This window comes from Chiroxiphia lanceolata, chromosome 2 (assembly GCF_009829145.1).
Source record: "Chiroxiphia lanceolata isolate bChiLan1 chromosome 2, bChiLan1.pri, whole genome shotgun sequence".
In the NCBI taxonomy this organism is placed as follows: Eukaryota; Metazoa; Chordata; class Aves; order Passeriformes; family Pipridae; genus Chiroxiphia; species Chiroxiphia lanceolata.
In genome coordinates this window covers 58218888-58246422 of record NC_045638.1, presented here as the reverse complement: position 1 = coordinate 58246422, position 27535 = coordinate 58218888, and the positions used below count along the sequence as shown (strand labels likewise).

At 40.5% G+C, this 27535-nt stretch overlaps 1 protein-coding gene across 1 annotated transcript; it reads right to left on the bottom strand.

Moving 5' to 3' along the window:
* On the bottom strand, window positions 1–26010 carry HTR2A (5-hydroxytryptamine receptor 2A). The gene is made up of 4 exons (XM_032680888.1): window positions 25909–26010; window positions 24433–25105; window positions 20188–20388; window positions 1–2425 (listed from the first exon to the last, which is right to left on the bottom strand). The coding sequence occupies exons 2-4, from the start codon at window positions 24845–24847 to the stop codon at window positions 1626–1628; spliced, it is 1416 nt and encodes a 471-aa protein (XP_032536779.1). The 5' UTR covers window positions 24848–25105; window positions 25909–26010; the 3' UTR covers window positions 1–1625.
* Window positions 26011–27535: the final 1525 nt, after the last annotated feature.

Below are 27535 nucleotides of genomic sequence, written 5' to 3'. Positions count from 1 at the left end.
TCTGTCCTTCTCTTTCTTTGACTTAGTGGAAATTTAATTGTTCTGTGAAAACTGAAAACTTCAGGGGAAGGACTGATAAAGGTATTGGAGCTTGGTTTCTGGATGGGCAGTGTTTTTTCCAGAGAAACTGGAATACATCCTGGTTCTAATGAGATTATGGCTGCAAAATTCATGGAATGAATCAAATGCTTGGATTTAAGTTTTGTCAGTGAATGCAACATTTGTATTTCTTCTCTGTGGCAAAGTCCCACTGGCTTCAGTGATATTGGCTGTGATGCCCAAAAGAAAGGAGTTTCTTGACTAGGCATGTCTGTCAAACAACGTTCTTTATGGAACGTATTCTGCCCTTGGAACTATGCAGGTGAAATACAGTGCCACTTAAAAGTCCTGTTATATTTCAAGAGAGCCCCATTTGCCCATACATATTTCATTAAGGCTGAGTCCTAGTAGTGCAAGTTACTGACCATTCCTGAGCAATCTGCCTTAACAGCAATACAGCAAAACTAGGGAAAACAATTTTTAGCAACTAACAGTTTTCTAATAATTCTAGCCCTGCAAATCCTAAAACAAAACCAGGAGGACATTCTTCAAAATGGCCTTTTTAAATCAAAAACGAGAGACAATCCGCTGCAACCTTTTACTGAAATCTTTACTCATGCAAAACTTCCTCTGACATAACTTAAATCAGCCTTTGTTAGAATTGAACAGAGGCATGGACCTGGAACAGTTCCTGAAATTATTTAGCAATGTTGTGCCTGGTTTTCCAGTCTTCTCTCGCTTTACTTCCCTGACAACACCAGTGGGAAGGAGCAGGGAATCAATCCAAATAATTACTTTTGAAAATATTACTTTCAAGTTTTAAGCTGAACACATGAAACATGAACACAAGAAATTTTTGAACAGAAATAAAGTACAATGCATAAAATGAAGATTACAAATGGTGGTAGAAACAAAGGATCATTTAAGTATAATTTCTCTCTGAAGATTCCTAACTTGAAATACAGAACAAACGGCAGAAAAGCCCAGTGACATTTCAGAATGGTTACTCAGAAGGAAAAAATAACCATAAAACAGTTAAAAAAATGCCCATATAATTAATCTATAGCAGTTTTAATAGATTTTCTTTAATAGTTTAAAATTTATTTTAAATATATATTAGCAAATTAACCATCATTTTATTTAAAATTTGATAAAGTGCTCATTCAGTTAATGATAACAAAACTCGATTGTAGCAAGACAAACTAGCTGGAACCTACTCTGCAGGAACATCAAAGGACAGCTTAGCTTTCATTTGCAAAGAGAAAAGAAATGCGTAAGTTTCTTCACAGCCCATATTATAGTACCAGAAATTGCATTTTTTTCTTTAAGAAATATATCCTTTAGAATATTAAAAAAATAAGTTTAATAAAGCCTGTGCTTAAAACAGCCAAAGTACTGTATGAAAAAAAATTGCACATTTGATACCATTAAAACCCTGTTTTTCATCCACAGGGTAATATGAGGAGTATATGATGTTATTGGAAAGTCTCTTGAACAGGGCTGATTTTCCTAAGCTATCAGAGCTTCTCCCAGCCAGGTGAAATTTTCAGCAAGCACACGGTGGTTGTCATGGCAGCTGCCAGCCATCACACACCACTAACCTTTTCGTTCCCTGGGCTGATACTTCCCTTAGAGGTACCATCCAAACGATGTATTCCTATTGTGACCATTGAGTAATCCTTAGCCATCATTTTTGCCTCCTTTTTCAAACTCTTCATTTGTGCTAGCTGGAGCTGACTGGAATCGTATGCAAGTGCTGGGATAGTGTTCACTAAAATCAGCTGGAAAGGTTTCTTCTCCTCCTTGTAGCGACACTGAATGTAACGAGAGAAAGCTGAGCGGTAGGTTTTATTGAACAGTGTATATACGAGTGGGTTGACAGCTGAAGAAAGGTAACCAATCCAAACAAATATGTTAAGGAGTCCTCCAATGACTTTTTCATTGCATGACTCCTTGCAAATTACAGCCATCACATTGGTGATGAAAAATGGACACCACATCACAACAAACAGAAAGAAGACAATGCCAAGAACCTTGGAAGCCTTCTGCTCATTGCTGATGGATTGCATGGTTCTTCTCCCAGAAGTCCCCATGTCTCTGTTCAAGGAGCGCTGAAAGAGTTTTTCTGAGGACAGGGAACTCTGAGGGAGGAAGCTAAATGAAGCAAACTTGGTCTTTGGGCCAATGTCATTCACACATAGCATAGCTTCCTTCTGCAGCGACTTGATGGTTAAAAAGTAAGTGACTACCATGATGGTCAGAGGGATGAAGAATGCCACAAAAGAGCCTACTAGAACAAAATTCTCGTCTGCAAGTAAGCAGCTGCAATTCTTAAACACTTTAGATTTATCTTGTAGTCCAAAGACGGGTATAGGCATGGAGATACCTGAAGGTGGATCAGAGAAAGAAGAGATTAAACACAATAATGAAAAACAACATTTCCAGTCCCCAAGAATAAAATAAACAGACATCTACCTGTGCTTTACCTCTGGCTAAGGTGATCTTAGCATATTACCTCAGCCACAGGCAGAATACATTTGTTTACATCCAACTGTCCCATGACACATGGTAGCCACAAAAGCATAACTCCTTAAATTCTTGAATTTTGTCCCCTTATAATGATCTCCAGACTTGCATCTTGGTTCCTGCCAACTTTGCAAAGGCTTTTATGAACTATGATCAAGATGATACTGTCTTTCTTTTCTGAAGTGACTTAAGAGTGATCTTGGACTGTTTCACAGTAGAGGATTAGAACTGTTCTGGTACTGGTTTCTGTGCAGGCTGGGAAATCCTGGTGTCAGGAAAAAAGATAATTTTTTATATTAGGTCTACGAGTAATCTTTCACTGGGTCTTTCTCTTCTCTTCCTGTAATCTCCATACAGTCAATGTAGTCTAAATGCTAAAAAAAACTTTCCATGGCAATGGAAGTGGCAATGAACAATGGGGACAAGTTAAGCCCTGAGAGACACCAATATGAGGCAGCCTGAGATGTGGTTTCCTTTCAGAACTGCAAAGGTCCTTTCATAGTATTGCCAAATGCTAGAGGTTTCCCTCTCAATGCACAGCTATGCAAACTTTGTCTTTCCCTGGAGCATGTGCTGCATCCTTGCCTTGTCATGAATGGTAAGGCAAGGGGATGAAGTCCATTCTCCTTGGACTGCTCTGTCTACTTCAACCTACTCAGTCATTTCCTCAGGGACTTCCTGCAAATGCTGCTAGTGCCTGGGCAAAATCAAACAGCTGCTGTTTCTTTGGTTGTTCTTTTGGGCTTTTTTTCAGCATTTGTCTCTTCCCTTCCATGCTGTCTCTTGATGAGAGGCAATGTTCAGACAGTGAAAGGGATGATGTGCTGTGAAGACAGCAGAAGTGGAGTTGTAAAGCAGGGGGTGATAATGCAGCCCTGTTTGGATAAAAGCAGCTAGGACTCTGATTCCTGTAGAAAGTTAGCATAATCTGGGAGCTTCAGTTCCATTTGCATTTTTTAACAGAAATCCCAGTAGCTGTTTTTGGTTTATGAGGAAGAAAAACATTAATTAGAGAAGAATTTCTTATGATGTGAGGAGGATGATGTGCCCTACTTTGTTCAGTGTATGCCCAAGAATGTCCCTACTGGTTCACAGATGAGTTCTGAAACATCAGCTTTTCAATGGAACCTTCCTCTACCTCTCTTTCCCTTCTTCCCACTCTGGTGCTTAGACTGGGAGCCCTTTAAAAGCATAAACTATCTCTTCATTTCACACACTTCCAGTGCCCAGCGCAACACCTCCAGTCCTAGAGGAAGGCTGTGGAATACAGGCTCAATACAAGAAAATAATAATAACAGTAATAATAATATTAGACTACTATTATCTTCAAATGCTTCAGTCTTTTGGTGCTTCTGGAACTTCTACAAAGACCTTTATTTTTCTAGGAACACTGTAGCTTAATTTATCTTTGCAGCTTTGAACTGAGTCATGGCAATGTCTCAGGCCAGTTTAGAAAAGTGCTGCTCTTATCTGCCCAGGGCAGAAGCTGGTGGAGAGCCTGTGGTATTTCCCTTTCTGCTCCTGCTGCACAAGCTCTAAATACTTGAACTTGCACTAGGAGAAGCCAGTGGCTAATATGCAAACTTGTGCAGTGTGTGGCACCTTCTGAGTGGAGCTGACAGAAACTTCAAGTGACTCCAGGAAAGCTTCTGGCTAAAAAGGTCAAGTTAGTCTGACTGACAGCATGGAGGAAGAGGTCATCTGCAGAAGCCAGACTGCCCAGCTGCAGCTGAGTAACCTGTGGTGCTGAGCACCTCCAGGGAAATGAGGAATGCTTTGAAGTTCCTTTTCTTTTTTAGGGTGAGTTGAAGGGGTGATGAAGGCACACAGTGCCTTCCAGCATTAAACTTCAGCTGCATGAAGACACAGCATTAGTCAGAGCAATACTACAAGTTTCCAGTCTGCTTCTGCCCTGTGCTGATAACAGCAAGGCTGTTTTTATATTTCAGTCAAAGACCTAGTGTGAACTGCAGAGATAAAATAAACAATGGTATTGACGGAGTTAAAAGATGCCTTTCATTACTACCTTATGGTTCAGCTGCATGAGGAGGCGAGTGCAGAGGCAGCAGCACTAGAAAGAAGAAAATTTCAGCATAATTGCACGCTTTTTCAAGTAAAGGGCCTAAGTCAGTTACAACTCCTCACCTGAAACACAAGAGCAGCAAATGCCCAACTGCTTTGTTTTGTTGTTAGCAGCTTCTGGAGACTGGCATCTAAACCCAGATTTCTGGCTTTAAAAAAATTGAAATGAGCTTCAGCTTGCAGCTGAAGTTTCCACATTTCTTTGTCAATCCATTAACAAGCACAAAAGTGCTGCACCCATCAGAGCTGTAGAAGGCATTGTTAGTCATGTAAATTTTTCTGAGTGACCATTCAAGGCGTCTTTCCCCTACAGCCACAGGTAAGAGGACTGTATAGTTTGAAAACAGCAGAGGTACCACGTTTCAGTGGCAAAGAACATTAACAGCTGTAGCCTACTTTTTGTATACACCCCAGTTCAGCTGATGCAGGGGATCCCACAAATTATATCGTGGCATTCCTGCATGGAATAAATAAACTTCCAGCCCATTTTTGTGTTTTCCTATCTCTACAGGGACTAAACTTACTGCTCCCTTCCTGAAAGGAGCAGAGTTTGTCCCTCTTCAAAAGGTAGTTTTTGGCTTCTGCAGCACGAGTATAGCAAATCCCACGAGGACCCAGGGATCAAATTCAAAGGCAGTCATGTTTAAACTGTAAATAAAGGAGCTTCCATGTGCAATCCACATCCACTATTATGATAGAATTTTTAGGAAGCATCACATATGGCCAAGAGTATCACCCACACATCACTGAGGTTTGGTCAAGATCAAACCTGTAAATCCGTAACAAAAAGTCCTGGTATAATTTGCATTAACACTGTTGCAGCTGACCAAATTAATTCTTTAAAAGTTGAAGCTCAGTGATGAATTTCACCTTGTTGTTTCAGAAGTATAATTCCTTGTTCGTTTATGGTCCTTGCTTTCCAACTCCCTGCTCTTGGTGACTGTGGATGTTTAAGAAGATACAGATGGTGCCTGAGCATTCAAATGTCATAAGAAGGAAATAAGCTTCACAAGAAAGGGTCATGCAGTGCTACCAGGTAGGGACAAACACATATTTGGGAAATGGAGCATGTGCAAACAGAAGATCTGGATGAAAAAACTTGATAGGGCTGTAACAGAACAGCTATTCCACACCCTGCCCATTCCATGTTCCCAGCTCCCCCCACCCCAAAGTCAATCTGGAAAAAACCTGGTTATCCCCTGAGGGCTTTTTTACGGTTTATCTTTCTTGGCTTCCAAAACAAACTAAACTGAGGCACGAGGAAGCATTCAGCACAGAATGGGAACATCCATCCAAGCCCTGAAGGTACATTAGCCACTCCATTTCCAGTTGACATTCCCACTTTAAACATTTTCCCTTGTGGACAAACCCTAAATATTATGTTCCTCAGGTACAAGGTGGTTTATTTATACAGCTTGATTTATACAAGGTGGCTGTCTCAAACTAGGGATTTTAATAAACCACACAACAGATCCCAAACAATAAAGAGCAGTAATAAATCCTGCATTAAACCTCAAGCATTTGGGCACAATTTCAGAACGACAAAAGGCTCTTGAAAACACCAAAGGTTACGAAGTAAAGCAATGGCATCCTTCTTTTTATTCTCTCAAAAAGCCTGGTAAAACTGACAAAGGTTGATTTAGTGGAACACATTGCTGACTTCAGAGGTATACAACAGCCATAAAACCACTTTAGCTGGACAGGTAAACTGGGTTTGCAGCTGCCTTGAGCTGCTGAGGCTATCAATAAATTAAAGCTAGAATTTACAATATGCCCTGAAGGATGGCACACTCGTGTTACTTAGGGTGAACTGTTAAGATCAAGGTTCCTTCTGTGAAGTTTCCTTCAAGCAGAAACTGTCAGTCACATGCTTTCACCTCACATATATCCATTTCAAATTATTTTAATTCAAATGAGCCTTAATACCATGTGCCTTAATACCATGTACCTTGATAAATGTCCAAGGGATAGAAATCACCTTTTTGAAACGTCATTACAATATTTCTCAATAAAATTTGGCACCTTGGTTCGCCTTCTCATGAAAAAGAAAAAAACCTCTCCATCTGAAGTTTTAGCACTCACATTGATTCAGACATACCAGGTTACAGGCCAGCTCATGGGCCACTGCACAGAGATGTGCTGTGACACTGAATATGAAAGGATTTCTGCTTGGAGAAACCAGTCTCTCCTTCAAGCAGCCCAATGTGGCAATACTGTCTAATTTCTTTATAAAGGCCCATGCCCACTATCCGATGCCTTTTTGTAGTCAGAAAATGTCGTCCTTTGGTACATCTACACATTCAAACAACAAACAGTAGTCCATGTGCACTCGCCTGCTATGTCCCAAGTCATACAAGCAGTTTCATGTTGTATGAAAATTTCCTTGTTGCACACTGCCATCATATTATTTTTGATATTTTATACTTAAATAACCACACAAAATAGTATTTATTCATTTGGGCTGCCATGGTGTGTGTTTGCTTGCTCTAGGAACGCAAGCCACAGTCAGCCACTTGCAGAGGGAGGACCATGGACCGCGTCCTCCCCTGAGTATCCAGGATGTAAATATGCCTGAATCTTATATCAGGAGCTGGAGTTTAACCACAGCTACTTTCATTTAAACATCTGCAGAAGAGCCACTCAATCTGGCTCCATGTCTCTGCTTGGTGTTTGGCACTCACTAGTGTGGGAGTCATCATTTCCCCAGAGCTGCAAACACTTAGCTGTCTTTTCTGCATGCACCTGAAAATGTGCCCAATCAGTTCCTTTCCAGTCATGGCAAACCTTTCACTGTTATATTTTTTTGCTGCCAAAATAGTGCCAGCCACATTTTCAATAGCAAGGTTGTACTGTTTGCTACTGGGTGGCAGTGCAGAAGCAGAAATTTCCACCTGGGGAGGGGGGATGTTGAAAAGCTCTGGGTGGACTGAGAATCACCATCTGAGGCTGCATCTAGTTAGCATGAATGTTAAAAAACTTCTGCCTTTCCTAGTCAGTGTGGCAGTGTCCCCAAAGTCCTGGGCTAGAATTTCTTCTCACGTGTGAGACAAGCACGGAATTCTTCCCTAACAGTAGGTACATGTGTTGGTGGGGGCAGGAGTGGGTGAGAAGTTTTCTCTCACAAATCCCCACATAATGCTTGTTTCAGATGGATTTCTTCGAGAGCTAAGTGAGTCATAATGCTGGTGGAGTATTGTCTCCTTTCTGCATCCTGAGAGGCTGGCCTCATAAGACTGGAATCAGAGTGAGTCCAGACATTTTCCATATCACTGTTTATAAACTAAATTTAGTCCTTTATTCAAGGGCACACACAGGTGGTTTTCTGTGTCTTTTCCTTGGAACACTTTATTTGGTCACACATCTTCTATTTAATACAACTGAAAGGAAAACTAATTTAAATTTAACTTCACATAGGGGGTGCCAGGTAATACTTGGATTACTCTATTATTTTTAAAATGGTTTTGTTCTTGGCAGCTTGGAAAATCTCTAAGGAAACATATTATTTAGCCTAGTAGAAGATAGATTAAATTCCATTTATGTGTGAAAATTATTGTAATTGACCATTTATGGCATAAATCATCTATTTCACTTCAGAAAAACAAAATCAGAGAAGTCTGTGTCTTCCTAATATGTTTCTCATTTATGTCCTCACTCCTGAAGCCTATTTCTTACAAGACCAGAGATGTGTCTCTCCAGATTAATTTATAGGAATGTGATAATAAATTAAATAGAAATGGGATTAGAGGAGAATTACCAGGAGGACAGTGCAAGAAATGAAGGACAGGTACCCCTTTTTTGACCTGATTAGAAATCCAGGGCTCAGAGCAGGGTCAGTTACGAGAGAGGCAACAGCTGATGGAGTCGCTTGCTGCTTTGGTATAATCCTATTCACTTATAAAATGTGCAAACAGCCCAAAGGCAGCAAGAATCCAGCAGCAGGAAGCATTCTCTTTGCTTTTGACGTTACGTGGTTTTCCTGCTTATACACACCTCAAATTCTCTTTGTTAGTTGTGCTGCAGGACTTGTTTAGTCTGGTCCTTCTTATTTTCTCGTTGGATTTTCCAGACCTTTTGCATAGTAATTTCCAGTTGAGCCTCTTCACAAACACAGTCTTTGCTTTTCAGCTAGTGAGATTATCTTTGGTTTGGATTAAGGCTTCTGCCAACGTGTTTACCGGCTTCTCACAGAGATCTCAAAGTGAGAGAAGTTGTTATCCCTCTGTGTGATATGGTTACTCAGTCACTAAAAGGAGTAGCAGAGGTATATAGAAGTCTACACTTATCAAACAGTTAGAAAAAAATAAATAAATAAAGGTTTGTTAATGTCCTGAAGACATTTCTTTTGAAAAATGATCCAGGGACTGGGGATTTCAGATGATGCCATTCATGTGTGCAGCAGAGAGCAACGGTGAACAGATCCCAGCAGTTTCAACTGAACAAGCTGAAAGAGAAAGTCTTGTTATTGCAACCAAACTCTCTTAATTTAGTGCCCACACAGGTTGGCACAGGCTGCTTTCACTGTCTGCTGACTGCAGTGGGCAGAGGCGAAGCCTCCAAGGGATAAGAAACTGTTGGACAAAGCTTAGCTGCCTGGTCTGGTGTTTCATAAGCAGAGAGACAGTCACACGTCTAAAAGCTAGTCTTGGTACCTCATTTGAACATTAATTATTTTAGTTGTTTCCTAACATGCTTGTAGCTATTCCCAGGTAATGACCATCTCGACATGTGACTGCACGTTGCCTCATTTTAACTGAAGCTCTGCAGTGATTCTGCCTTTGTAGAGTAAAAGTCTCCCTTCTTGGAGTTAGCATACTACTTGTATGAAACACCTGCAGGTAAAAACTTCACCTCTAGGGCCAGCAAATAGAAAGAATATGTAGAAACCTCAGAAAATTAAAAGACTTTCTCAATTTATACAGAAATTTTCTTTTAGATGACACATACTTGCATTCAATCTGCTTGTTTACTATAGCATTTATATCTACTGAGGGGCACATAACTTTTTCTAAACAAGTCAGAAATACCAAACTGCCAAGTAAATAGAATTTTGTACGATATGGCTCAAGAAGAAAATAACGTGTAATACATGCCATTTTCTTCTCCAGGTCTGCCATGGATTTCATTAACCTTCTTTTTACTGTTCTTGGTTAGACCTCATGGTCTTATTATGAATATTTTAGTGATGTTAAACCTGGAGAAAGATGTCAGAAGACCCCAGCCCTAGACTCAGTAAGGGTGTCAACCTTTCGACAAGAAGTAAATGTCTTTGCCTTGTGTAGATTATTGTGTATATACAAGACATTATAAATGCATGTACAGGAAAGAAGAGGCAGACAAGAAGGTATCTGGGCCTGCTTTTGCAGCAGAAGGCCAGATAGAGCAGTTTAGCTCCAGGATGTCCAGGAGGTTAAAAGCCAATAATAGAGACAGCCTAAAAATCCTTTTCCTCTTTACTGATCGAGGAACCCACTCAACCTGATTGGAGCATACTATCATGCCATGTAGAGCCAACTTGTTTACCTGAGAAAGCACCATCTCTGTTTTTCCCATGTGAAAAATTAGCCTATCCTTAGAGATGGGACAAAGAAATGTTTACAGGAGTCACTCAACAGTGTTTTGGTACCACATTGCCACATCACATCTGAGATGAAATTGGTCCTCTTGCAGTCTGGTCTTTGGTGAGATTGAGACTTATCACTGTCCCTGAGCCTGGAAAGAGTAGATAGTAAGATGGTGTCAGGCTAAGACTGGACAGGAGGCCAACAAAGCAGCTTGCCCAGGGGATGCTGGCTGAGCAGAGCCCAAGTCCAAGAAAGACAGCCAGCAGTTACAATCCTGCCATCAGCTGAGGGTTGGAAGGGAGGTGGGCTTGATGTTCTCCTCCAGGGAACATAGACTGACGTCAGCTGTGTAACCCCTTCATCCATGGTGATTAGAAATAATGAGTAAAGAGCTGAATATTTAGTCTGAAAAATTGCAAGAGATTCTGCAGGTTTTCAGCCTAGCTCTGTGCAGAAGGACGACGTGCTTCTCATTCTATTTAAGACTGCTAGTTCTGTGGCTCAGCAAAATGAAGCGGAGCAGGTTAAACACCCTTTTTCTGTTCTGTGTACTCAGTTAATGTGGCTTTTAAATTCTCTGTAGTAACGGTTTAATTTCTACTCAAAAGAAGTTACAAATTTATGGTTGTCACTGGCTTAGGTAAATATGTTAATCTGAAAAGTGCCTCTGTGTGGGATCAACTCCAGCCACCTGTAATATCCCTTCTGTTTAGCGTGGGACCTCTCTGTATTCCGTGTTGGATGGCTTCACAATGTTCCCTGTTCTGCCTGCTAGGACAATAGATTTGGGAATAATTATGCTTTGAGAAAAAAAGAAATACCATATCTTTGTTACAGGATCCTCCTAGATCACACACTATCAGTCTGTCTTTTTAGCTATGAATCTCCTGAGGGGTCCTCAGGGCTAATTTATTATGTGCTATATATGCTGCACACACAGTAGAAAACTTATCGCAGCAATAAGCTAGAAATTGTGGAAAGATCTTAGATATTCCACTACCATAAGCAACTAACGTGATGCCTCTTGGAGCACTCTAAGTGACAAGATCCTCTACTATCCCAGTTTTTATAACTGTGGGCTTTTAATTATTACATGATGTGACTTGTTGAGTGCTGATAGTTTACTGAACTCTGCCTTAATCCTCCACTGAATGGAATAGATTTCTGTTGGTATCTCTGAGAGTTCTTCAGCAGTGCTACTTGGCCTTGTTTTGTAGTTTAAAAGGAGAATGAATGTAACTATCAGATAAAATTTTTAATTCTTATTTTTTTTCACAACAATTTCACACTCCATCTGAAGGCCACAGATAACCAAAACTGTAATTCTTCTGGATTTTGTAGACCTCAGACCATGTCCCAGTTTTTGTCCATGCCTTCTTTTGCGGTTGCTTGCAGAGGCTGCTGATTGGGCAAATGGTCAGCTTATCACTAATTTTACGAGGAGACTGAAGCAATGAGTGGAGAGTTATCAGGGTAGATGCCCTGATGTGATGGATAATTTGGAAGGAAAAACAGAATGAGAAGCAGCTTAGAGGCCTGCACTAGTCTGCAGATTGTGATTCAGGATGCTGTACTTTATGTTTCACTGCCCACCCTGTGGCTAATGCCCTTCAGCCTGACTGAACTGCTCTTCTGTGGAGTCAGTCAATGCCCTGGTCACATTTACAAGGCAGGGTTGAAGAAGAGACGAAAAAGGGATAAATCGTGTCTGCCCATATTTCCCATCTACAGGTATCTATGGGTGCTATAGCATAATTCCTAGGGTTACCTTTCTGCTAAATGTCACAAAGCACCTTGAAAATCAAGAATTAATACATAAACTGTCCTTGCAACAAGAAATGCAGGAGGGATCTCCTCATGTCGTGTAGTGATATGCAAGGCACTGTTGGTTTTAACTGGTGAACATTCAAACTAAAACTTCTGGGTACTTTTGTGCTTGTAAGAAGAAATTTACACTGCTTACTCAGTGCACCTGAGAACTAAACCCAAATAGTATTTCTGTCAGGATACTCACAGTTCAGCTGGGTCTGTGATCCTAGCAGTAGCGGTCAATTTGACATTTCAAAACTCAGATCAAATACAAAATGATAACAAGGGCAATGTTCTGCCAAAAAGAAACAAGTCTTCCCAGTGGGTGTGATTTACTTTCAACATAAAAGCATGATTGAATGTTGTGAAATACACAGATTCCAGTTTTGAACAGCCAGAAAAGAGAGCCCTTATCACAATGCCACAGCCTGCTTTCAGGACATCTTAGGAGTTCAACAGGCTATCTTCCATCAATGACTCTGGAGGATATCATAGGAGAAATCAGCTGACAGGTATTTCTAAATTTGTTGCAGGTAATTAGAAATATGTTGTCTCAGTTCTAACAAAACCCCTGACTCTTATTTGCTGGCCTTCTGCTTAGAAAGGATGCCAATGGTCCAGGCCAGGAAATGCATGGGGAAAGGTAATAACAGCCTTGGTGTGTGATAGTTTGCAATATTCCTGCTAATTGGGATAAATGTAAGGATTTCATTTGAAAGTAGAATTCTGTGATACATGTATCTTTCTTAATATCAAAAAATGCAACATCTGGCTTAAATAAAATTTGATTCTTTAAAATGCATAAAAGAAGTTGTGAAATTGCTCTGTATAATTTTTAAATGAGTGAAATTTTCTCTCTTCTTGACATCTTCTTTTATGCAACACAGTGCTACTTTATCAACACCATTTTTCATTTAGAAGATGATTAAATGCAATTACAGTGTACAGATGACAGAGTTTATAATTCCCAGCATAATTCCTTGCATGCTTCTCTTCTGCTCGTTTGTACTGTATGTGGTTTCTGCTGTGTGGAAATCCCAACTCCTCTGACTAAAGATGCTCAAGTAACTTCTTGGCAACATGGAATCCCCTTTTGAGCATGTACTATTGTACAGACCTCCTGGGAAAAGACTAGAGCAGCCTTTGAACATGTCCTTTCTGTATTTTGCAACACCTCACATTGCACTTTCTGCAGAAAAGAGTATCCTGCAATAGGACCCAGGCTCATCCTTCCCCCTCCACATGGGAAATCTATTATGGATGCTTGTATGTATTGTACACTGTGCTAGGAATATGACTGGCTAAAAAGTACATCCTTTCAGAGGAGGGAGAGTAATTTATAATAGATACTATGCTGTTATTGCCTTTTTTCTTAACACATTCCATTTATGGATATATCTATCTCTGATATATCCTACGAAGAGGGACTGGCCATACTGTAGGTCATATTGCCACCCACCAACTTATTTATTTAAAGAAACCTGACAATAGGACAGGCCTGGACCAAGTGAAATTAATGTTTCTTTGCCTGTAGCTTCAAGAGGAAGAGGACCATGGTCTTTGTGGTCTTCAAAACAATGACAAGTTTAAAAAAAAAGACAATTAGCAAATTCTTTCATCAGTACCTTAACTAACCAGGTTCTTTCCACATAGCTCTGCTCTATCGTTTACAACTTGCCTTTAAAAATAAAACCAAAGCAGAAAGAAACACCACATATTAATGCTGTAACCACTCCTCATTCCTTTTTTCACCCGTAAGGCAGAATGTTTCTGGCAAAAGAAGTGCTCAAAAAAGGAGTGTGTGCCTTTTTCCCAGGCAAAAACCTTCATACCTTGATGTAATTACCCAAAGAATACTGTAAATGTATACATAATATTCTTTATTTTTATATTTAATTATTCTTCATTTAATGATACACATCTACTGGTATAATGTGTTCTACCCCATCCAGATATATGCCAGGTTGCTCATTGTGCCTGGTTTGCAAATGTATCCCTATGGACATATGAACTTATGTTGTTTCTTAATCTCTGTATTTCCAAATCCAGAGAATTCAGAAAGCATATAAATCATTAACATTCCTTTGAGCATTTTTTCATAAAGAAAACAATAAGGTTAGTAATACGTCCATGTCAGATAATGAAAAAAACATAAACAAGTTTAAAATGCAAGCTTTTTGAACCTTCACGGTTATGAGAGGGAGATATGGGTGGTAAGCTGATGGTCTGGTGGATGAGATGTGTTCACTCTTCTGGGAACAACAAATCAAGTAAAGGATTCTGTTACATGGGAAATACGGGAATAATTGACATCAATGAGGAAAGTAAATAGGATATTTATGTCTCTTTCTCAGAACCACCTTAAGTAATGTCTCATAGCCAGAATACATGTGCTAGTCAACTCAGAAATGTGCATCACAACAATGAATGTCAATTGTGTGGAACTGAATTTTACCTTCCCTCAGACAACCTATATGGGAAGGGCTTGTTCACTCATTAGTTGTGACTACTGTTGGAGTCATCAGTACGGCAATGAACTTTCTGCTGAAAAAATTGTTGCTGAATACTGAGCCTCATACACTGTGTCTCTATAAAGTAATAGAATGAAGATTCTGTTTCTGAGATGATTCTGAATCTAATACTTTATTTAAGAAATTTCATGCCAACCCCCTTCATTATAATTGATGCAAATTTCTCTATATGTTGTGCAACAATTTTTGACAACAACATTATGGCCTTTTACTTTTATGGTGGCATCTATGTCCACAAATGCTAAAGGTTTCAGGGGATTGCCCAAACAAAAAAATCTACAACGTTTGGCCTTGAGATCCTCCAGCTGGAATGAGCAAACAGTATATTCACTCTCTGATTATACTCAAACTCTGGTTTAAAGAGTATGATAAAAATAAAAGACCTGTTGACCAAGGAAATGATTATAAAAACTGCTAAGAATGCAAAGTCAAGTTTTCAAAAGAAGAAATAGAAGTGAAGTGTATGACTATATGGGAAAGAGAGTAGTGTGGTAGGTATTTCAAGTTTAGCTGCAGCACTTCCAAATTTAGGTGCTCAACTTTAAATCTATATTGTGAGAGTACAGTTCAGTGTGTAATTCTTTGCAATTTTATATATTTTGGCAGTATATTCCATTTTATAACAAATTGTCTTTTCCTATGCCAAGCCATCCCTAAATCAGACTTGAATGAAATGGCAAATTATGTTGTCTGGAAGAAATAGATGTGTAGCAAATTTGGGACAGGGATTCCCAACCTGCCGCCTCTTGACTGTTTGTGCCTTTTGAAAACTGTAAAGGGACTTTCAAATGAAAGCTGTCCTTGGCAGAAGGAGGAGTGAGCCGAAGGAGGTCAAAGTTTTCAGCAAACCACAATCCAGAGACACTGGTGGTTGTACTCTCCCAATCCCTGCTGCTTCCCTGGCCCTTCATACTCTGTAGGGCAACAAGAAGTCACGCAGAGAAATTGCAGGCTGCCTGTGGAGGAGGTGTAAGCCTCTGTGTCAGCAAAAGCTGCCAAATTATCAGGGGCTCAGTTGCCCTGGGCTTGTTTGGTATACCTGGAGGTAACTTCACCCTGCACTTTGGAGAATATTGCTTCACATGCTACAGTATTTCTAATTTTTGAAGTCTCAAAAGCAATGGCAAAATTTTAGAGTTATGTGGTGGGAGATATTTTACCAGCTGCATCCAGCTCAATGTTGGAATTTTTTTCTACATGAGAGGTACTGAATAAATCTAAGTTGTTAGTGACTGGGGAGTGCAGAGACTGCCTGAAGGCAGTGAACAGATGTGTAGGCTGAGTGAGAAATGATAAGAGAAAACTCAGCTTAGGGTATTTGGGTTTCATCAGAATTCACATTACTTAGACCATTAACAGAGGAATAGAGAGAAATAAGAACTGAGGAATGTTATATATATAACGACTTAACATTCATGACTGTAAGTCTTTTATGCGACCCTTTCAAGGATTTTTGGAAGAGGGAATGATGCACTGTTAGCCTCTCACAAACCAATGTGTTTGTTAGTCCCACTTAGGACTCAAAGGTATTTTACCCATATTTTTAGCATAGGCTCTATTTACAATTCTATAGATTCCAGTTCTATTCAAAATTCTAATTTTTCTAGCAAGGGGAAATGCTTTGGCTTTTTACACCTGTTCTCGGTAATGACCTCTGTGCTTTAAAACAAATGGAACAATTTTCAGGGTTTAATGGGCTTTTGCCTTCAACAGCTACAAATAATCTAATTATCTAGCCACTGTGGGTACTGGATGATTTAAGAATTAAAGACACGATTAGAATCTGTTACAGTAATTAGAATCTATTTTAAACCAATTGCCTATGGCATTGTATGGTCTAGTGAAAGAAAGGTTGCTGGCTAAATGCTTTTCTTCCACTAAATGCAAAAACAAATGTTAGCACACATTTATTTTTTTAAACTGAGAAAGTCAAGATTTCAGAAGTCAGGTCAATCAAACTATTTGTGCTTTTTTTCTGCTGTTTTTAAAATGCTTCATATGTCACTGAAGCCAATGAAAGGAAAATCACTGATTGACTGGTCTTTGGATCAATTAATTGAAAAAAATTATGAATGTAGTGAATAGAAGGAAAATTCAAAATGTAGTGAACAAAAGTGTAATTACTTAGGTAAATTAGAAGTCATAATGAAGATGTGGGTAGATGGGGAAGCACTACAAGAACTTCTGCAGGCCCTACAAATCATTGACTAGTATTTGGAGGAGTCAGTGAAGCAGGTGGATAAGGGTAATCCAACTGATGTAATGTTCCTGGATTTCTAGAAAGCTTTGACAAGACTCTTTTGTCAAAGGCTGTTAAAGAAATTAAACCGTAATGTCAGAAGAAGAAAGATCCTCATCCAAATGATGAGCTGAAGGACAGAAAATTGAAAAACAAGTGGTGGGATTAAACAGTTTGTTTCCATAGCGAGAGCGGTAGAAGGTAGCATCCAGCAAACCCCTGTGTTCATCAGTGCTGGTCAGTCCAGCCATGACCTGTTTGCATGGACACTGGAACTTATTAAATGTGCTGGCAACACACAGCTGTTGGCTGTTTTCCCCTCTTCGTCTGCTAAAACGAACCTCTGCACAGGAGAATATAACGTCTTTCATTTCTTTCTCTTGCTTTTTACCCTCCATCTAATACTTCAAAGAGTTCACAGGGCACCAGCTGAGCTGCAAACTGCAGAAGCATGGGGAAGTCAAAATATATCTATCTGAGGCTGGAGAGCAAAACCTTGGATCTGAATTTGTAAGTCAGATGTCAGCCACACCGTGCACTGTGCAGGTTGTGTTGTTCCCAATACTGGCTCTGCCTGTGCCAGCTATCACAGAATCACAGAATGGTTTGTGTTGGAAAGGACCTTCAAGATCCTCCAGTTCCAACCCCCCTGCCATGGCAGGACACAGTCCACTAGACCAGGTTGCTCAGAGCCCGATCCAACCTGACCTTGAACACTTCTAGGGGTGGGGCATCCACAACTACTCTGGGCGACCTGTGTCAGTGCCTGACCACCCTCACTTCACCCTAGGGAGTGTTCTCAGCCATAGCTATGTGAAAATGCAAAGAGTTAAATAATTTGCAGCCCTGTCACTCTAAGTAGCACTGATAGTCTAGAAAGTGGTAAATGATGCATAGAGCACCTCTGTTCACGAAACATGTCCTACTAGTAAACAATATAGAAAGAACCTTCAGAAACCCATTTCCTACATATCCTGAGCTGGATGGTGGCAGGTCAGGAGGACAGGGTTGATGAATGACTCATAGCAGGTTGTATGGATGATCTGGGATCTGTCAAGGTTCCTTAAAATAATGGCTTTTTTTTTTCTAATAATGTAGTGATGTGCCATGGCGTAAACTCAGTCCAGCCTGGCAGTGACTAACCCATCAGCTTTTTTATAGCTTGCTATGTGTTTTCTTCCCTGTCTGTACTCTGGAGTGCATATCCCATTTGCCAGTTTATCTATGAATGTTGCATGCTGGGAACTGACCCGTCTTCCTTCAACTCATCTCCCCATGCCCCTTGCTTCCATAGGACTAGAAACCAGCTCAGCACCACTTTATTTCTGCCCACCTCAGTGTGCTTGTCTGCATTCATTTATATCTATTTAACCTTCTCACTCTTTTGATGACAGGCTATGTGTGAATGAGCGGGAGTTTAGCCTATCAGCCCACCTGTTTTCCTGACATCCACTGTTCCCTTACGTGTCCTTAGCCAGCTTCAGTAAAGCAGGACTCCATCCCCTTCACTCATGCCACAGCTGAGTAATTTCCAATAAAATAAGGAGTTGTACTTTTCAGAGTTATATAAATAGGAACCTTGCCATAGTAATAACAAATATCTGCAGCTTATTGTATTGCTGTTAAAGTTCTCTAGAGAGCTAAAAAGGTGTTTTTACAATGGGTAAGTTATCAGTTATTACCGCAAAGAAGTCGTAACTTTTGAAATTAAATATTAAGCTATGTCCTGCTACAGGACATAAACCATTTTCTAACTAATAGGGCTTAAATAATATATTTTTATGGATTCATTTGAATAGGGAGCTAATTCAGATACTCTGGCAGTAAGCCCCTGTCTGAGAAAAGATAGTAAGCATGCTGGACCACTGGTTTGCCTCTGGAATGGTCATTCTGATCATTCGGTGAATTCGTGTTTCAAAAGGGTAGTAATTTCACACACACTAAGCATGAGGTACCGCACATAAATGCAGACAAACACAGTACATACAATTTTAAGGACTGCTTGACTTTTTTATGGTTTTTAAAGACTGAGAAAACTGGACAGAAAAATTAATATGTTTTCTACTTGATTGATGAAAATGTGACTGTAAAGAGACAAGGTATGATTCATCTAATCTAAATGAAGATATCTACATCTGAGTTGCTATAGGTTTCCTTTATAGTTGAGAGCAAGGCACTTTTAGGGGGGGGTTCACCTGGCCTTTGCTAAACATCTGCATCTAATCAGCTGAATTATGTGCCCAGAGGCACACATGGTGCAGTTGAACTTCCTTAAGTCTTGGAGGATGCAACATCCTCCTGCTGAGTGAGGGCTCACACTATTTCTTGCTGTGCAGTAGAAGATACAGCTATTTTAAATCATGTAAATCCCAGACCGCTATTTCTCAGACTGTGGGAGTCAGGGGAGGTCAGGAGATGATTTAGAGCAGCAGGCAGGCATCAGTGGTAGACATCATCTCCTTTCCTTCCCCTCAGAAGAATGGTAAAGGATCACAATTACCACTTGCAATGATTTGTATTAGCCAGGGAGGCAGCTAATTACCTTTGATTGCTGACAGCACTCATTTCTTTCAGGGTGAAAGAGTGAATTTTTCCTGCCTCTGAATAAGCGAGCTACCAAGTGCTCAAGGGTCTACAAAAGCAGAAGGCCAGAAAGGGAGCTGCATTTTCAAAGCATTTGAGAGCCTCCGCCCCAGGTGTGTGAGGAACTCCCTGATGGCATCACACATCAAACTGCCACCTCCCATGCCATGAGACTGCTCTGCACATGCTGCCACCATGGGAATGGAAGAACAGTGCTCCCATGCCTAGTTTTGGGGTTGTGGGTTTTGCCAGTTCAAAAAGAGATTCATGTACTGGGTCATTCAGAACACTGACTTTAGACTGTAACTCTGAACTGTCCTTTGGAGAAACTCCTCTCATTCACACTGTGTACAGAGCATTTGTTGTCTCCTAAATAGGGCACATAAATTCCCCACCATATGCACCAAGAAAGGCAGAGAAAATCTGCCCATAAGAAACATCTTTAAGCAAATTACCCTAATAAAAAACTGGGAACAACTGACTTACATAAAACAGTAAAATATTTTTTTTCAGTTGATACACCTTTTTTCTTTTCAGATGTTAGGGTAATGATGGATAATCAAAATGAGAAATAAACACATTTTTAAAACAGTCCTATCACTGATGTATATTCTTTTAGTGACAGTGCTGCTCAGTTCTCCTCCATTTCCCATTGTCGTTGATTTCCACTGCAGAATTGCTACATGACAGCACTTCTTAGACTACTGAAAGCAAAATATTGCAGGCAGAGAATAAAGGTTTTGACTGCAGTATATACGTCAAATCCTCTCAAAAATTAGAAATCTGCAATTACGTGGTGAAATATTACCTCACTTACCAACTGATATGGTCCAAACAGCAATTATTTTGGCAAAAGCCTTAGTTCTTGAGTTAAACCGGCTGTGGTGGATGGGGTTTCGAATGGCAATATAGCGATCCAGTGAGATGGCACAGAGATGCATGATGGAGGCAGTGGAGAAAAGCACATCCAAGTAGATCCAAATGGCACAGAGCTTTGTAGGTAGAGGCCATGTGTATCCTGCACAAGAGAAAGCTGACATCAGATAAAGATGTGGCATACATCTTTTGTTGTGACACGTACGTCTTAGTGGGGAAGGTCTTTCTAGGAGGATAGTAGTAAGTACTAAGCAGTAGTAAGTGGTAGGTTCAATAGAAGCTACCTGACACTGTTTAAAGAAAATACTTTCATTTGCTTGCAGCCTTCTAACTCTGTAGATTCAGGGTTAACTCTGCCTCTTTCTCAGGCTACAGGCAGCATATGTTTTTTCTTTTTAATTTTATTTGTATAACACTGATGCTTGATGCTATAATTAACCATTTCTGGCAGCAAATCTATGGAAAGAGAAGAAATTTTGTCATTGTAAACCTGCAAGGTCTCAATTTTGTTTCAGGACTTTTAATCCACATAATTACTGCATTATCAACACCTGCTGATGTGCAAAGCTGCCTGAATTCTGAAACTGAAACTTTGGATTTAGTGGCAGCTGAAGAAAAAATTATTTTGTTGCATACAAGTGATATTTATCTCACCTGTCTTTAAGCATCAACCATATACTTGACTAAGAATCAATGAATATTGATAGGTTCCTCCAGGAAATGCAATGCAAAACTGACGCATTAGTGTTTACCAATATTCAACCCTACAGCTTCTTTGCTGCACGTTAAGCCTTTCCTTTTTCCTTGTTCTTTCCACTACCCATGAAAATTAATTGATTGCTTTCCTTTCTGGAGGCTATCAGAAGATGGCTATCATGTCTTGTCGAGTTTTGTGTTCATTTTTTTTTGTCTTCTGGACTAAGAAAAGCCAAGTACTTTATCTTTTTATTACAGATCATGCTTTTAAAACTCGTCCTTCTTTTTTCTCTGCCCTAGAATCTGTTTAATTTATCTGCATCTTGTGTACCATTCAGTGACTAAAACAGGACTTGGTACTCTTGCAAAGGCCTCCTGACTGCAAAGTGAAATACAAGATTGCTTCATGGGTGTTGAAGGAAATGTCTTTACTTATGCAACCTGGAATGATGAGTGCCTTTTGTATGAAAATATCATGCCAGTGATGCATGTTTAGCTTATAACACATTTTGACAGCCAGATCTTTTTCATCATTCTTGAAGCCTGGACAAATTTCCCCAGCAGAAGTTGGTTTGATTCTTTACGTTTGCATTTATCCTCACTAAATGTTGTTTGTTGATTTCAGACTTTCTCTTCAGGGGTCAAGATGCTTGTTGATTCTCATCCTGCCTCTCTGAGTGCTTGCAACCTCTCCCAGCTTGGTGCTTTTAGAAAGCTGTGTAAGATCAGACTCCATACACTATATGAGTTGTTAGGTGCAGTACTGAGCAGACCCAGGCTAAACAGAATCCCGCAGGACCCCTATTTGAAGGTCCTTCTATTCCTGCAAGGAATCACTAATAACTCTCCTTGGAGCAAGTTTTGCAGTTATCCATGTCCTTATCTGATTTAATTTAGTGATTTAATTTAGAGCATATTATCCAAGCGGCCTGTGACAGTGTAGCATGGGGCAGTGGTAAAGCTCATATTGTGAGAATATGCTAGTATTTGGGGGAGTACCTGTCTCCTTTGGAGAGACAGTATAAGATTTGCAACAGCAGGAATGGAGGGAAAGGCAGAAGAGCTCTGTGCCTACTTAAATTTAGTTTCAGTGGGCACTGAGGAGACATCTTTCTTGGTGCTCTTGGATTGCTCCAATATGAGCTGACAAGCCATACAGCTTTTATGGATGTGTTTTATCATCATTTCTGGTCTTTCAATGGGAAGTCTGGTCTCCAGAGCATGTTACATGGTGGCTGGCTTTCAGGGGCATGACTTCCCAGTAGCATCCCTCTGTCAGGTCAGGCCAGTTTACACAGGGAAAAGTGTTAAAGTATTTTTATTGATAACATACATCTGTTCTCTTGCTTCAGTGACCTTTGGGAACGTATTTGTCACATCCTTCTAGACCTCTTGTCCTTGCTATAAACCTGGATGGTGTAGGGATAAAACAGCATCTGCCAGATAAACTTCTTGAAGTCTACATGTTCAAGAGAGGGGAAGGTATGAGGGAGAAAACTCTGGATGCAGTAAGACTTTGGAAGGATGTAGATAATATCCTCCAGGCAATTTTCTGCTCTGTGGACGTGTCCATCTTGGTAGGACTTGCTGGGTGTCTTTTTTCCAGCAGAGGCTGGTGCTGCTGGGTGGATGGAGAAGTCTGCCTGGCCCAAAAGGTGCAGACTGGGGCAGGCACATAGCTGGTATGGCTGGGCACCAGAGCCAGAATTGCCCATGGTAGCTGTAAAGCTCTCAAGAAGAAAATCATATCTCTCTGGAGCAAAACAGTCACCATACCCCTTTGAGGGGCTGTGGAAAGGGTGGTGGAGCACCCTTGCTCCACAGCCTCTGAGGTGTCCTGGCAGAGTAGGTGTATGCAAAGGCTGCCAGTTTGGGTTCAAGACTGTCAACATGTGATGTGTTTCAAATTAAGCAGCTGAGGCTAAGTAAATGCTGCTGTGTAAGGGGAGGTTTCCCTCTGTGCCATGACTGGTCATCCCGGAGGTTGACAGTGCACCACACCAAGACGGCTCTCCTGGTACCTGTGTCCACCACCAGATGATTTTCTACTCCAAGTTACGCTGCAAAGGCCTTCCATTCCTGGTCTTGCAGGGGAAAAAGTAGGAAGAGAGGAGGCAAAGTCAACACAGCCTCTCCTGTACGTCTTTAGGTGCCTCGCTGCTCCTCCGCGCCGGCCGGGAGGGAGGGAGGGAGAGCGGTGCCGCCTTTCCCCGCGATGAGGGCTCCGGCTTCACGGCGTGTGGGAAAGGCACCCAGCGCCCCAACCCCCAAATTCCCTCCCAAGCCGCGGATTTCGGGCGCCTCTTCCCTCGGCAGCGGAGCCTGGCCAGCAGGAGTCCCTGTTGCTTGTCTCAGGGAATCGCGCACGACTTAAATCGCACTCATCGGACAACTTCTGTTTTACGCTGTTTCTCCCACCAAAGGTAATGGCACACTAATACAATAAATCACAGTGTTACACCGTCACTGATGCTAAATACAGTTTGCAAATGCTACGGAGGGCAATCTGTGTAGAAATACTGAAAACGGAAAGCAAACTCTCAGTTTTCTGGATGAAATCTCCCTTGAAGTCACAGGTTCATGCTTAGACTTTTAGTCCCAAAATAGTGAAGCAATAGAAATCTTTTAAACAATCTCACTTTCCTCCTGACGTTGTCTAGCTTCTTCTTGAACTGTAGAAATTCAGTTGTGGCACTGGATAACTCTTTTCTGAAGTTTACAGATAGTAACAGCCTGACAATATTGTTACTGAACACATAGGGTGCTGCTTTTTCCTTGCTTGCAATCCTTGCTTGCTGCAAGTGATTGTGGTGAAAATGAGAAGAGCTGCTATTAATCACCTGCAAGGGCATGAACTGTGAACCATTATTAACTTAATTCTCAAATAACTTCTCTTAAGAAATCATAGCTTTGCATTTGTAAATGTTACTGAAAAAATTAGGCAGAATTAATTCTTCCATCCATTTTTTAACTCCCAAAATACTTATTCCAGCATTTGCTGGAAAGTAGATGTCTAAGCAGGGTCTTGGGAATAAGAAAATTATTTATGTTTGTATTACTTAATTAAAATAATGGAAGGGTTGCCTACTTTGAATCTAAAGGTGCTTCTGTGCATATTTGCAGAGCAAAGTAACTGGCAGGACCCTATATTCTTATTAGGAATATTAAAATTATAAGCCAGGGTAAAAATCCTGAAAGCAGTAAAGAAAACAAAGCATCTTCATATACACTTTGAGACAATTCATTTAGCAATTGAGTAATAAACTAATGTTCTGACCTGTGTTTAAATGCTTGTAACTAGAAATATAAAGTAGGAAAAGATTCAAGTACTTCACCTATTCCATCCATCAACCAGTTACATATATTTCAACTTACATGGAATGATTACAATTTTCTGTAGTGAGAGAATGAAATAATAATTACAACAGGATGTGCATGCAATGTTTAAAGCTTCTCAATACATGCAGTAGATTATACAGCAAATACTCACCGTACAGAATGGTTAACATTGACACAGGCATGACAAGGAAACCCAGCAGCATATCAGCTATTGCAAGTGACATTAGAAAATAGTTAGTGGCATTCTGTAGTTTTTTCTCCAGTGAAACAGCCATGATGACAAGAATATTTCCAGCAATAGTTAAAACAATCACTATTACTGTCAGGAAAGCTGGCCAGTTTTTCTGTGAAAGCTGAATCAGGGAAGAGTAGCATGGTGGACTCGTGTTACTTTCACATGAAAGATTGGTAAGATTTTCAGAGTCCACAGTCAAGTTAATGAGATGCGATATATTAATTTCTCCAGCTCCATAAACATTTCTGTAGAGTCTTCTCTCCTGATTTATTTGTATGAAGGAGTTTGCTGTTGGGTTCACAGAGCTCTCCTCATCACAAAGAATATCCATTGTTAAGTCCAAAACCACAGAGATAAATAGTGAAAAACAGGAAATTATCACCCTGTGTCACCATTGGGCATTATATTCCTCAGCTGTCCATGCCAGAAGTTGAGGGACCACAATCTTTTGTTGACTGAATTCTTGCCACTAGCGTGATGTAGAAAAACATACCAGAATTACTCCAAAAGCTGAAATGTTTTGTTTTCAGTTCCATAGGAAGTCCAGTGTTGGCATACATTGAAAATCCAGCTGAAAAGCAAAACCAGGCTGTAGGATAGAGAATGTGGATTTGAGGCTTCAGAGAGCAAAGATGTTGGAGAAATAAAAGAGAAAAAACTTTTTCAACCACTAGGACTCCCCTCTGGAGCTACATCTTATTGCTATTGGTAACTGCAATCACACAATTTTAAACACAGCAGTATTAAAATAGCTTGCCATATTAAACAGCAGAGTTCTTGCTTCCCTATTAAGAAAGTTGATTAAAGATTCCATCCAGCATCTTTCTGTTGAAATAATTCCGTATGCCCTTATTTATAGTGCATCTTCCATAATATGGCTGATAGTCTCTGTCTTCTGTTGTATTTCAGTATCATTTTCAGCCTCATATTAGAGATTACACATTCTGCTCCATGCTGATTTTCGTGGCTAATTGTACCTTTTGGCCCAGCATGGTTTTGGAATGGAAATTAAACAATTAGATACTATTACAAAAGAATACAATTTAAGGAAGACTTACGTTGCACTTCAGAGCCCACTTTCAAATTGCAGTTAGATGCACTTTGTACCCTGGTTTACGATATTCTTCACTATATTTAGCCAGTTTTGTGCCCTTTTTCTTCAGTCTCCTCCATAATGCTGTAATTTGAAATAGTTTTTTGACTTCTAAACTGCACACTTGAGTAAAGCCAGTTCCTGTGCTGCGAGTCTTGCTCTTTTCTTCTGAGAGATAGGCTGCTTGCCAGCTCTTTCCTTGTGCATTTCCCCGCCCCAGGGCAATCTATATTTAAAGTAATAACAATATCAGAGCCCTTCTCGAGGTGACACAAAAGAAAGCACATGCACACACTCACAAAAAAGCAGCCTCCTCCTCCTCGGAATTACTGATTTCAACAGGAATGGAATTTCTTGCTCGCTGTCTTGTTCGGGTTGTCAGACCTCCCACTATCTGGATGTCATAAACTACAAGGTAGTGACAGCAGAGGAGGGCAGGGGAGAGCAGACCAAAGAAGGTCTTTTAGGTAAATCAGCAGCTTTTTCAACTCCTCCTTTTTCAGAGGTTCTCTGCTTGGGGGCTTTTTCAATGCATGCTTTCAATTTGCAGCGGATAGCTCACAAACAGCTGCATGCAATTACAGGGATTTACAGGATGCAGTCTTGAGAGAGAAAAAAATCTAAGGCTTGATAGATTAGATCTGGTAGTATCTACATTAGATATGGTAGATAATACTGAAAATATAAATGAGAATTTTTTCCATACAGAGAGGAAATTACACCAGCCTTAAAAGAAAGATGTAATATTCAGTCTCCTTCAGTTTTAAACTCCTGGTCTATGCTAACATGTTAATGAAATTGGCAATATATATTTGCAAAAAATTAAAGTCACTCTGATGTCACACTCATTTGTCAGGAGGCAGATGTAACAGCTAATCCCAGTAGCCTGTCCCAAGCAGGTATCCCAAATGAAGCAGTTCAGTAAGGCAAAATGGTATACAGCAGAGGGGAAACAAGACAGTCTGCCACTGCTTCTGCCTTGTATCTCTGCTGCCAGGACATGGATGAAGAAATAGCCAACTCTTCAATTTGCCACCTAACACAACACCTACTTCCAGATTTCCTGAGACTTATAATTGTCAAAATTTCAGCTGAGTGGGTCTGCTGCATCCTGAAATATATTGCAGATTTCCCTCATGTGGAGAGCAATGGCTTTATACAGACAGGCTCAGGGAGTTTACTGTAAGAGCTCAGAGAGATGTGAGTGTTGCTGGGCACTGATGGGTCCAGGCAGACCCTTGGGAGCTACAGGCTGCTCCCATAGCTCAGCATTATGTGCAGCATCACTAACTCCACTGCAGATCCCAGGGAACTGCAGACACATGAAGCATTACTACAGCTCAATTGACATATGCTAATCTCTTCATGGACCAAAACCTTACCAAAGTGAGTCTCAGAGCACTCGCCAAAGTCCATTCAGATCATTGAGACACAATTACAGAGAGCATATCACAGTAAAGTTCCTTTGGAGCCAGTTTTATTCCCAGATAAGCCCAGCAAGGTGGGACTGACAGTCAGTATCTCTTACTGATGCCCATGTGGGATTTGGAAATGTATCATTGCAGTACATTCCCGATCCCACAGGTGAGGCCAGAAGACTATCAGGCAACACAAACTGGTAAAAAAAGCTGATCATGCTGAATTTAGAAATGTTTCAGCCCTTGCAGTCCTGTCCAGGATCCAGAAGAGGCCCTTTCCTTCTCTCTTTTAATACAATAACCAAATGGGTTACTGTGCTCACCAAGTGAATTTGTCATCCCTGCTTCAGAGGGTTGGGCAGCCATCCTTGTGAAGATGCCCTCAACATGAGAGTGCAGATCTGATGCAGAGGGTGGACTCTGCTTCTTTTGAATGCAGCTACTGTGAAAAATAGGGCACAAGACCCATTGGCTGGGACTACATATAATCCTTTGTGAGGAAACCAAG